At 43.1% G+C, this 13,361-nt stretch overlaps 1 protein-coding gene across 6 annotated transcripts in view; it reads right to left on the minus strand.

Moving 5' to 3' along the window:
• Positions 1–13,361, minus strand: part of mllt3 (MLLT3 super elongation complex subunit) — a 49,481-nt gene that overhangs the window by 31,268 nt on the left and 4,852 nt on the right. For 2 of the 6 annotated variants that reach the window (XM_014155785.2, XM_014155784.2), the window contains exons 1-2: positions 11,042–11,215; positions 10,265–10,445 (exon numbers count right to left, since the gene is read on the minus strand). The exons of 1 other annotated variant lie outside the window; for it this stretch is intronic. In XM_014155785.2, the coding sequence (XP_014011260.2) occupies positions 10,265–10,445; positions 11,042–11,053 (193 nt within the window). In that variant the 5' untranslated portion in view covers positions 11,054–11,215. Of the gene's footprint in view, positions 1–10,264; positions 10,446–10,568; positions 10,973–11,041; positions 11,216–13,361 lie in introns of those variants that run through there. 3 more of the 6 variants (XM_014155782.2, XM_014155783.2, XM_045701345.1) reach the window with 3 other exon arrangements.

The raw sequence follows: 13,361 nt of genomic DNA on the forward strand, positions 1-13,361 counted from the left end.
TGGCGAGCGTGAGCGGGGGATCAGGAGAGAAAGACCTGCCAACAGACAGCCCTTATAGACAATGCATCAATAAAGCACTTCCTCTGCCCTCCTTTCATTGACAAAACTAGGGGAGAGTGAGCATTTATGGCTCAGTTCCTGTTTTTCAGCGGCTGCTCCCCCCCTTCCATCTCTACCTCTTTCCCACTCCTTTCATGCCAGCAGCAGCGGCGGCAGGCAGCCTGCCGTTTCACGGCCCAGGCCCTTTGTGCTCCACCTATACAAGTAGGTATGATTTCTGCCGAGTCGTAAAACAATTACTGGCAAATTCCTGCAGCTCTTTGATTTCTGGCCAGAAGCTGGGGGGGGGGGGGGGGCACATCCAGTGGCTGATGGTACCTCTGCTCTCCAGTAAGGGGTGGGGGGCACAGTGAAGTAGAGGCAGAGGGGGGCTTTGTCCAGTGCTGGGAACATCAAGGAATACTGGAGCTTTGTGACAGTGCAGATCCTGTGGTCTTTAGGAAACAGTAGAATGAACTGAAGGACCCAAGGTGCGCGCGCGCACACACACACGGCATAACTAGTGGCTAGCAACTGCTAATCTCTAAACGCCCTGTACCATAGACCGACTCCCTGTCTCTCCCTGATAAGAATAACGCCTCAACTACGAAACTTTCTGGAGAACTGTAAAAATGTAAACACCCTCTTTAAAAAAAGTTTTAAAAAAGGTATCAGAAGGCCAATATCCAGCTGGCTGGCAGGAGGGGAGGATGGATGTAACGCTGGCATGACTGTTGTCTTGGGGCGACACTGAGGTAGAGCAGCGGGAGGAGAAGTGGGGGAAACTAAACCAAAATGAGGTTCCGGCAGAGGAGTGTTTCTGACAGACCTCCCAAATCATGAGGGGGGAAGGAAAAAAAAAAATCAGGGGAGAGGAATGAGTCACATTGCACATCTCCGATGGGCAGTAATCAGTTTGAAGGCAGGGACGACATGTCAAGCCCCAGGGCTGGGGACACAATTATCTCAGCAGAGGTGTGTGCGGATCTGGTGTCCGCAAGCAGGAGTCTATTCTGGGCTCCACAATCAAACCCGTTGCTGGAAATCGACTTTGCGCTTACAACATTTATCATACCCACCAATTAATAATTAACGATAACAATGAGGGGGATACAAATACAGTAAATAAATAATGGCATTCAAGTGAAGCTTGTACAACTGCTAGTAAACACTGGCAGGGTCACGCACACATGCACCTTCACTCCCAATATCCAGACAAACGTCTCAACATTTACTTTTGACTACGAACGGAACCATGCACATCTAGTCTAGTACATCTCCAAACCCGCACTCCCCTAAATGCATCAGAACGTACTACATTGCAGACAAAGACAATATCGCCATCAATAATCAGAGCAAGACGAGATCACATTAGCGAAACCGCAGCAAAAGGGAGGAGAGGAATGCCACACTACATCTAAGACATGTTTAAGCCTGAGGAGATCTCGTGTATGGGTACTCCAGTGACTTGACTTGTGGTATGTGCACAGCCACAAAAATAATGATTAGGAAAGGCAGAGCAAGGATGGGGAAAGTTAAAAAAAAAAAAAAAAAACCTTCATGCTACAACTCCAGGAGCCCAGGCGAGACCCAGGGGCCAACATACAGAACCAATCATTAAGCTAAACCACCGCTATTGAGGGAATAGGGCAGGCAGGCAGGCGCACACACACACACACACACACACACACACACACACACCTTATTTAAACTGGTTATCGGAGAGCTTCTTACAGAAAAATAAAGAGCCCTTCACTGTGTCTCGACATAAAGATCCATTAATGCTTCTCAACTCCCCCATTCCACCCCCGTAATGACGAAATTCCTTCCCATTAAAGGGACACGCTTTTCATGAAATATTACCCGCACATCCTAAGAGTTACCATCTCAAAACCAGATTAAAACACGCCAAATGGGGTGCTTAACGCCACAAAGCAGCATGTGCCATCGGAGCTGATTGCAAAAATAGCCCATTCTCGGTTCCGGTCCAGAGCTAACTTCTTCAGGGTTGGTGCGCTCCGCCGAGACGACAGCGATGCCATTCGGCAGTGGCCGTCGCCACGGCAACACCTGAACGCCAGGGCCTAACTGCTGCCTATAATGAGGCGGCACTGTGACTTTACAGACTGTTGCATCATTAATTTTAATGTGTCGAGGAGAAGCAGCTTCCCCTCCTGGACTGAAACTGGAAATCAGTGCAGCTGTGGGGGAACGCAAGAGCAGAGTTACCGCTAAGTCTCCAGTTCACTTCCTATGCCCCACAACATTTTCTCTATCGCTTTTGAAAAGAGATATACGGTGGCCAGGTAAGTTAAAGCAACATGGAGTAAGGGTAGTTGAAACCACCCAAACAATTAGAAAATGAAAAGCACTGTTACACAAATAAATAGGAATAGAGGTTTAGATTTAAGATTTGAAACAACGCTCTGAGCCCGTTTTGCCCAATACCTTGTTAACGTCTCTGCCAGTGTGAACTATCAGTTTGCCAATCGTCAGCATCTTTTTACAGGGAAATATATTTTGCGGGTGACACAAATGTGATCTGCTCAGCTCCGTAAAATCAATAGCTTCAAACTTCCCATAGAGCCAACGGTCATGATTTATTACTATCATGCCTTAAAATGTTGGCTGAGGTTTTGAATTACGATTATGACTGTGGAGTCAAGGGAACAGGCCAGCTATTCCCACTGGCTTCGAGGCAGGTGAGAGTATCCTTACAGCACAGAGCATACACTGCATATGATGAGCAAGTGCTCATTTCAGAACCTGAAATGACAGGCAAAAAAATAAAATGAGTCATAACAGGCTACTTTACTAACACGTCTGTAAAATAGGGAAATCTCGTTCAGAGAACAATACGATGATGGAATCAAGTCAGTCCCTCTAAAAAAAAAAATAAAAAGGTGTGTATTGGTTATGCTTTGACAAGTGAAGCCCAAAGTAAAAATGGCCGACTAAACCATGTTCCAGTCCATTTATTTTAGGATGGGGGGGGGGGTCTCACCCCCTCCTTTTCCTCCAGTCCTCCTCACAGGACTAAATATCAGGTTTCCAAGGCTACACAGCATGGCAGCCAATCATAGCCATTTTCTACAGGTCTGTTTAAATCTCTTGCTGGCCATAAAACTAGCTGTGCCCTTACAAGACCAGTATTAAAACTGTCAAACATGCTTGTCTATGCAGGGTTTGCCCTCAACTTCTTTGGCTTCGCCCATCAGAGGCCCAATGCTGATCAAAAAAGGTACCAGAGGGGGGTAGGGGTAACCTCCCGTGATACAAAATAATAAGCCTGATTGTCAGGTAAACAACGGCATCATACATTTCAGCCAAGCTGAAGACTGGTTGTGGAGGTATTTTGTACCCAACAGAAGAGCACAGAGAGAGCGTTGATGCCACACTGCTCCTGACGAGTCTTAGGGTTCGAGTCCGTCAATTCCACAAATGTAAAATGTAGCCTAACTTTTTACTGTTTATTTTAGGTGTACCATCAGAACACCAGTCATTTACCCGTTAAGGGAGCCAACACCAAGTTTTAGAATAAAAACGTGTGAGGCAGTAGATTGCAAACCAGGATACAGCTTGAACTTGCTAAGGAAGGTTTCAGGCTAAGAGGAGAGTGCCCAATTGGTCAAATTGAGCAATAAGCTGCAAATACATCATCCTTGCAAACAGAATCCAAGGTTGAAAGCATTTAAAGCCATTGCCTAGCCTGAAAACCATGACCGTGCCTAAAAACAGAACCAATGTCACTGTTGGCAACACCACGTTTTGATGTCAGCGCACTGTCTCACATGAGGGTAACCTATTAATGAACCATCATACCCAGAAGGTGGCAACACTGCCCACCCCAAAACAATTTCAACTACCTAAAATAATGATTTAACATTTTGCCCATGCATCCTAATTTATTGCACCTACGTTTTATACCAAACCCTTCGAGCTCAGGAAGTACTTAGGCTGGCAATTTGTTACCATGTGAAAACACTGAAGTACCATACTACCGATGTTCCCTCTAATTAGAGGGAAGTCTGCATACTACCGTCACCTCCTAGGGACTGGGGTAAGATCTCATGGCATGTGTCATATCAGGTGATTTAAACGAGGTTAAGTATCTTCCTGCTGGGTTTTTGGAATATTTTATTCTCGCCAAGCACATTTATCAAGAAAGGGCAGGGGGGGGACTAGAGCGAACCCTAATTTTACTCACCGCTTGTCAAAGGGCTTCTTCAGAACATGCACTACATGGCCAGAAGTATGAGGTCACCTGCTTGTCAAACATCTCATTCCAAAATCATGGGCATTAATATCGAGTTGGTCCCCCCTTTGCTGCTATAACAGCCTCCATTCTTCTGGGAAGGCTTTCCACTAGATGTTGGAATATTGCTGCAGGGACTAGCTTCCATTCAGCCACAACAGCATTAGTGAGGTCGGGCACTGATGTTGGGCAATTTGACTGCGAGCCATAGCTATGTTCCAATTCATCCCAAAAGTGTTCGCTGGGTTTGAGGTCAGGGCTCTGAGCAGGACAGTCAAGTTCTTCCACACCGTTCGACAAACCATTTGTTTCGACCTCGCTTTGTGCAAGGGGGCATTGTCATGCTGAATCAGGAAAGGGCCCTCCCCAAACTGTTGCCACAAAGTTGGAAGCACAGAATGTCATCGTATGCTGTAGCGTTAAGATTTCCCTTCACTGGAGCTAAGGGGCCTAGCCCGAACCATGAAAAACAGCCCCTGACCATTATTCCTCCTCCACCAAACTTTACAGTTGGCACTATGCATTGGGGCAGGTAGTGTTCTCCTGGCATCCGCCAAACCCAGATTTGTCCGTCGCACTACCAGATGTGAAGCATGATTCCGCACTCTAGAGAACACGTTTCCACTGCTCCAGAGTCCACTCCAGCCAACACATGGTTATCTTAAGCTTGTGTGTGGCTGCTCGTTCATGGAAACCCAATTAATGAAGCTCCCGACAAACAGTTCTGACGTTGCTTCCAAAGGCAGTTTGGAACTTGGTAGCGAGCGTTGCAACCGAGGACAGACGACTCTTACAAGCTACGTGCTTCAGCACTCAGCGATCCCGTTCTGCGAGCTTGTGTGGCTTACCACTTCACGACTGAGCTGTTGCTCCTAGATTTTTCCCACTTCAAAATAACAGCACTTAGTTGACCGAAGCAGCTCTAGCAGGGCAGAAATTTGACCAACTGACTTGTTGGAAAGGTGGTATCCTATAACGGTGCCACGTTGAAAGTCACTGAGCTCTTCAGTATTGGCCATTCTACTTATTGCATGGCTGTATGCTCGATTTGATACACCTATCAGCAACGGATGTGGCTGAAATAGCCAAATCCATTAAATTTGATGGTGTCCACATACTTTTAGCGCTCATCTCAAGCAGCTCCGTGTCCAAATCAGGAACGCTTGTTTGATTTATGTTTAATGCTATGGGGAAATAAACATAGTGGGGGAGGATTTCACCACACTGTCACACAGACAGGCAGGCGTGCGCACACACCTCAGCTGTTCTCATGAGCACATCTTTAGATCTGTCATTTATGCCATGAATCAGGAATACTGGGTGATAAAATGTACTTTTGCTAACCACATCAAACTCTTGAGTCAGGTGGTCCTACGAATGAAGAGATCCGTTTCAAATGCCCCAAGAATTCCCTGCACGCATTGAAAACATGCGAGCAGCACTTTGGAACTTCAAGTACAAGCGACACTTTGTATAATAGCACTTGCCTTGACCACCTCTCCTCTATTTGCCTAACACAGTATAGATTTATGCTTGTTGAAATGGCTTCTTGTTTACGCGCATGTAAACGGACAGATTTTCCAGTTTATTGAAAGACTGATTTGCTCAATGACTTCGCAGTAAACTGCTGGACAAGGTAGATTCATAACCAAATACATCATGCTTTGCAGTGCACTATACATTCACTTCTATTTCACCCACTTGAATACTCGCCACCATGTTCAAATGAAGCTCTCTTGCTCAGATATTGCTCAATTTAACCAATCAAACAGTACATAACATTGGTGTCATGAATAAAGAATGAACATTTAACAGCAACTGTCTTTTTTATTTTATTCAAAACTCAAGTAGAAGGCAACTTACAATTCATTGTTTATGCATTTTGTCTTGCAAGATCAAGGGGCTAGTTACTTTCTTATCAAAGCCATACTTGAGTTGTGATGATTTACAACATCCAATCCACTGAGTCAGGTTATAACATTTGCACCCGTAATCCAGCATTCAGAGACAGTATTCTCTCAGTAAAAGAGAAAGCTTTTCTCTTGAACTGATCTCAACCTCAATCCCTGGCTCTAGTCTAGCAGGCTGTTTTGTCTCTTTGCAACAAAGAGCAGACTCAAAAGCAGCCTTTGGTGGATTGCAGGGGTGGGGGAAGGGGGGGGTGTACAATCAACCATGTACGACAGACTGTAGCCTACCTGCACCAGTGAACAGGGACCAAGCATATGCAACACCAATGAAAACATCCTTATGGTGGCTGACTGGTTCTATGGCTGTCTTGTGTTCAAGTCTACCAGCATTTTAATGAAAATCGTAATAGGCTGTTGTCATTCATTCAGTCAAAACTGTGAGAATACTAGTGACATTTTTGAATTTTAGGAATAGGAGTCAGAATTAGAGCACTGTAGGCTTCTACTATAGGTATTGGTAACATGAAAGCACACAGTTACCTGCTGTCAATGGAAATCTTTGAACACTTACAGGTGATGTTGGTAAATGGACAATGACCATGTTGTGAATTGTGCTAACACCCTGGACAAAGTATGTGAAATGTATCAGAAGGCTGTCTAGTCCAACTGCCCATGCAACAAGTTTCCACTGTGTGTGAAACCGGAAGAAACTGGCAGGTCATATTTAACATACAAATGGTCAAGTCAGTAATACCCAACAAACCAGAATACTTATATTATAAAAAGAGGTGAAAGCGCCAAAGTATAAGAACTTTAACAAAGAAAATCCTACTCAAGACTTGATTTATATAGTAAAAGAGCCTACTGAGGTGCAACAGAACCCTATAAACACGTCTTCTATAAGACCCATTCTGTACTTTGCCTAATGCATATTTTTCTTGATGCAATGACTATTCTTCATAAACACTGTTGAGAGGAGTCCGGGGTATTAGTGTTAAAGGCGAGTAAATACTTTTTATTTTTTTTATTTGGTTTAACTACAGCATGATCTTACAACTGTTCCCAATAAACGACGAATGTTCCCCGGCAATCTGAGTCGCGTGTAATTACAATATGACAGGGTCTCTCCAAGGCACCGACTTTGGCACGTTTCCCAGCACTTGTCACGCCGAAGAACACTCAAACACACCAGCAGGAAAGGGGGGGGGGGGGGTAAAAATCCCAAACTAACAAATACTATAATTGATCCCTTCCAGCCGTGCCAGACACTTAAACAACCACTATGCTCTCCACTGTTTGAACAAACCTTCTTCTGTTTACCATCGCCAAATACACTGGGTAGCGGTCACATTTTGCCTTTCTAGTTTAGGGTAACTTGGGGGAAACCGTCCACCTTATGGGAAATGTATATTTTCAACCAAAAAAAAATTAAGATTTAGATATGTACATACTGGCTATCCTTAGGCAAACACATTTTGAAGGGGTGGGGTTTATTTATTCAATAAATAAATACAATTGTGTAACTTACAGATGATTTGTACTACTTTATTAAAAACTGGTAAAAAAATAAATAATAATAATCTAACCAAGTGGATTATTCATCTTTAGGCTCCCCTAATGGTATATTGTGCATGTGAGATACACAGACACTGAACAAAAATGTTAAAAGCAACATGTCACGTGTTGGTCCCATGAGCTAAAATAAAAAAAGATGTCCGAAATTTTCCATACGAAAAAAAGCTTCTTTCACTCAAATTTTGTGCACACATTTCTGACATCCCTGTTAGTTAGCATTTTGCCTTTGCCAAGAGCCACCTGACATGTGTGGCATATCAAGATGATTCAACAGCATGATCACTACACAAGTGTACCTTGTGCTAGGGACAATAAATGGCCACTAAATTGTGCAGTTTCGTCACAACACAATGCCACATGTCTCAAGTTGAGGGAGCATGCAATTGGCATGCTGACTGCAGGAATGTCCACCAGAGCGGTTACCAGAGAATTGAATGTTCATTGCTCTACCATAAGCCAACATCATTTTAGAGAATTTGGCAGTACGTCCAACCAGCCTCACAACCGCAGACCACATGTAACCACACCAGCCCAGGACCTCCACATCCGGCTTCCTCGCACAGCCATTGAAGAGGAGTGGGACAACATTCCACAATCAACAGCCTGATCAACTCTATGTGAAGTAGATGTGTTGCGCTGCATGAGACCGACAGTGGTCACGCCAGATACTGACTGGTTTTCTGATCCACGCCCTTCCTTTTCTGACCAACAGATGCATATCTGTATTCCCAGTCATGTGAAATCCATAGATTTTGGCCTAATTTATTTATTTAAATTGACTGATTTCCTTATATGAACAGCAAAGCCACCCCTTACACCATCACACCTCCTCCATGCTTCATGGTGGGAACCACACATGCGGAGAGCAACTGTTCACCTACTCTGCATCTCACAAAGACAAAGCGGCTGGAAATATGAATCTCAAATTTGGACTCATCAGACCAAAGGACAGATTTCCACCAGTCTAATGTCCATTGCTAGTGTTTCTTGGCCCAAGCAAGTCTCTTCTTATTGGTGTCCTTTAGTAGTGGTTTCTTTGCAGCAATTCAACCATGAAGGCCTGATTCAGTCTCCTCTGAACAGTTCATGTTGAGATGTGTCTGTTACTTGAACTGTGAAGCATTTATTTGGGCTGCAATCTGAGGTGCAGTTAACTAATGAATTTTTCCTCTGCAGCAGAGGTAACTCTGGGTCTTCCTTTCCTGTGGCGGTCCTCACGAGAGCCAGTTTCATCATAGCGCTTGGTTTTTGCAACTGCACTTGAAGAAACTTTCAAAGTTCTTGAAATTGTCTGGATTGACTGACCTTCACGTCTGAAAGTAATGGACTGTCATTTCTCTTTGCATAATTGAGTTGTTCTTGCCATAATATGGACTCGGACTTTTACTTAATAGGGCCATCTTCTGTATAGCACCTCTACCTTGTGACAACACAACTGATTGGCTCAAACGCATTGAGGAAAGAAATTCCACAAATTAACAAGGCACACCTGTTAATTGAAACACATTTCAAGTGACTACCTCATGAAGCTGGTTGAGAGAATGCCATAAGTGTGCAAAGTGGTCATCAAGTCAAAGGGGGGCTACTTTTAAGAATCTTTTATTTAAAACATTTGGATTTGTTTAACACTTTTAGTTACTACATGACTCCATATGTGTTATTTCATAGTGGTGAGGTCTTCACTCTTATTCTGCAATGTAGAAAATAGTAAAAATAAAGAAACCCTGGAGTGAGTAGGTGTGTCCAAACTTTTGCCTGGTACTGTATATTTTTGTAAATGACCCAATATTTGACCAATGTACCTCAAAATCGTTTTGTTAGAGTGATTTAAAAAGTTGAGACGCAAGATTAAATTTTTAGGGAAACTTTTCCAGGGAAAGTGTTGGGGGGAGAAAAAAAAATGTGGCAACAAAGTAGTTTGAGAATTACAGGAGGGAGGGAGGGGGGGCGTTTAAACCCAAGTTACCCTCCATGGATCAGCTATTAAAAACAAAGCCACTTAGACAAGTTATGGTTTGCAGAATACTCACATTAATTTGGGTTGCCCAATCATTCATAGCCTGCAGCAGGTGGGGCGGGAATTTGCCTCTTCTAATAAAAAATTCATATTGCTTTCATCTAACCTCAGGTTGTTTTAAACTAAAATGAATCAATATGTTGGTATTCAATTCTCCAATTGCGCATCCAATAAATTATGTATGCGCTATAGGTGGGCATGTTCAAATGAATTAAGCAGGTTTTGGGGCTGTTTTGGGCAGTACAAATTCCAATATTTTAAATTGACAAACTCTGCAAAGTGGAGGTTATAACAAAACATCGTGGTTTTTTTTTAAAGAAAGTTAAGAAAGTTCGTGCACACAAATCAACCCATATAGTCTTTGTCCGGAGTGGTAGGGTTTGCTTTACAACCAAGCAGTCTATTCTTCTATGACAGTAAAACTATCCAAAACAATCTAATAAAAATTTGGGTAAATTATAATTCTACCTCTTTTTGGTCTTGGGAAGCTTTCGTGCAGGTGAAAAACAACTTTTTCCACAAAGTGCTGAATGTTGCTGTGCTCTGGTCCTCGGACAAACACCATCCAGTCGTGCGTAAAGCCTTCCACCGTGGGTTTCTTTCTGACCTGGGCACGATGTCCAAGTTCTAGTTTCACCTGAACAGCACCCTGTAACATCCAAAATCATATCAGATATTGTTGCCAATCGAAGGCTGGACTGGCACCATGGCAAAACGATGGTCTCAATAGGTACACACGCAATGCGTGGAATAAATCAATTAAAACACTCACGTTGCAGAATAACACATTTCGATTTGATATAGGCCTACTCAAAATCCCATACACACTATCCAGCATAGCATTTCAGCAAAGAAAGCATCGGGTCTATAGCCTGCCCTATATTGATGTTCATGAAGTAGCTTTGGCTACCGTGGTCTATACGCTACAAACTGCAAGTCATTTTGAACAACGCCGAAAAACTATTAAAAGTCTAATTTGCCAGGCTAGACTTTTTTCATTATTTTACTATCCAAGCATCACTTTCGCACTAATGTTCCTATACACGAGATATGCGGCATTCTATACGCGCTTCCCAGCTCAACTAGTTCTAACCAAGAGCTATCTGTGTGTCTACTGTACTTCGATAGAAATATGGCTGGAAATCTTCTGCTCAGTCGCGCCGGGCAATTCCGCCTTCTTCTAGCAAAGAAAACAATACCGTGCAACACACCCTTGCTAAGCATGGTCGCAAGCAGTGTACTCACCGATGTGGCCATTCTCGAGGCCGCGTTCTACCGCTATTTCATGGAGAATTTGTTTTAAATGAGAAGATAGAGAAGTGCATATGGCTGATGGCGGACATGGTCTCTCCTAATTGAACTCAACCCCGAGTTTCAAAGGCTGAGGAGCAAAATAAGACGCATGCGCTGTTTTGTGCACTGACAAGAGCCGCAGACGAGCAGGGGGAAAGCGAACCAATGAGACAGCGCACACGCGCAGACAACCAATGCATGGGCTATAGTAAATCCACCTCACAATTTACCCACATAGGCAAGTGGCTTTCAAACCATTGATGAGTGCACATAGTTACCCAGCCTGAACAGTCAAAACATACATTTGCTCTCTTATAACAGCGTTGACTGAAGCACTTGATACTGTAATATAACATTATCCAATATATCAAACATAGTCTACACTCTGCTATTAGATATTTGTTCAATCCTCTATTAGCCTACAATTGGATGTCAATATACTCAAACAATATACTCAAAAATATACTTTCCGCAAATGGTCATTGAATCCACACAATCATTCATACACCATCCATATCAAAACAAACAACATATTATGAGGCCCAAAATAGATAACTATTCATATGTTTTTTGATTCCAACATCTCATGTTCCTTGAACATTGCCAGTCCATAATGACACCCAAGTATGCTTGATCTGGTAATGTGGTCCAGAGGCTCCATATGGCGGGTGTGACGCACTTGCGGAGCCTCCGTTGGCTTGCGGAGGCCAAATCAAGCGCCGTACCACATCGCTGCGCCTCCCAACTTTTGTAACAATGTGGAGGGCTCGGTATAGCGGCATATAACTCTGTATTGACATGATAGGTTGACGGTTGGTGGGGGCGGTACGTCCTGTATAAACATGAACACACTTTATTTACAACTTCATTCACAACAGCTCTGGCCTCGGTTTCCCAAAAGCACGTTCATCATTACATCTTTCATAGGAGCAGTCGTTAAATCTCCCAACTGTTTCCCAAAACCATCGTTACTAAAGTTTCTCTTGAAAACGCTCGTTATTAACGACTGCCTCAGACCACTCATAGAACAGCTAAGTACGTCGTTAGAAGCTTTTTTTGACCTTCCGCATTACTTTATACACAGCCGATCTCTGCTAAACATAAAATCAAGATTTTTACCCGTCTTTTTTGGAACGCCCGTAACGAATGGAACAGGTGACTACAAATACAAATTTGACAATTGGAATAGATTGGAAAGGGAAAACCCTGATCCAAGAGCAGTGCTTCCTTTCTTTCGATCCTATCAGTATGAACACATGCCTCAAATACACACATTTTTTAACAAACATTCTCTCTGTGTGGTGTTTTTGGAAACTTATGTTACATCTTCAGCCATTGTAAGAAAGATGCATGTTAAAACACACATTAACCTAAATGCCAATTTATGCTTGCTCTGGCAATGCGATCCGGGGGCTAAAAACTGAGGGTATGACGCAATTGCTGTGCCTCCGAAGGCTCCGCAAATGCATCACACCCTCCGAAAATGCATCACACCCTCAATACGAAGCCTCCAACTACAACATCGTCCAACCACATAATTGGATCAAGCACAAATTGGCTTTAACAATGCAGGGGCTCTGTATAGCTCGCATTGATGTGATTGGTTGACTGTAGGAGCGGGTGAGAGGTCATGTATAAACAAAAACTCAATTCCTTGACAACTTCCTTCACGAAGCATGAATGGACTGACTTCTGCAGAGGCCGCATAGCAGTAAATGCTGTACAGCCAATGCATCTTCTGGAATGACCATAAATCAGCTTTAAACATCTTGATTTTGAACTACAGGCTAACACCGAATACCAATTCTGATCATGTCTACATATGACGTTAATGAGCTCAATATAGTTTCTGATTGAGATATCAATGCAAGGGTTCAGTTTCCACTTTCCATCAGTGGGCTAACTATTTTTTCTTAAGTTGTGTCAGTATCACAAGAAAGAGAACCTAACAATATGGACTTAACAAGTGTTGTATTCGACAACCAACCAACTGTTCATCATTCCCCATTGAAAAATGTAATTGTTTTTACAATCACCTTGATGTTGCTTCTACTTTAATCTCGGTTAGCCCAGAGTTAAAGTCTCACATAATTGGTCAGCCGCTCGATTAATGTTGAGTTCTTAACCAAGTGGGAATTTACCACATTAGACTGGTAAAAATCCACTTGAATGGCCCTCCAACTGGTATTTACGGCTTCACAACTGGTAAATTCCCAACACCAACTTGGTTACGAAAGCAGCATAAGCTTTGTGTCCATAGGTGTTAAGCCCA

This window comes from Salmo salar, chromosome ssa18 (assembly GCF_905237065.1).
Source record: "Salmo salar chromosome ssa18, Ssal_v3.1, whole genome shotgun sequence".
Taxonomy (NCBI): Eukaryota; Metazoa; Chordata; class Actinopteri; order Salmoniformes; family Salmonidae; genus Salmo; species Salmo salar.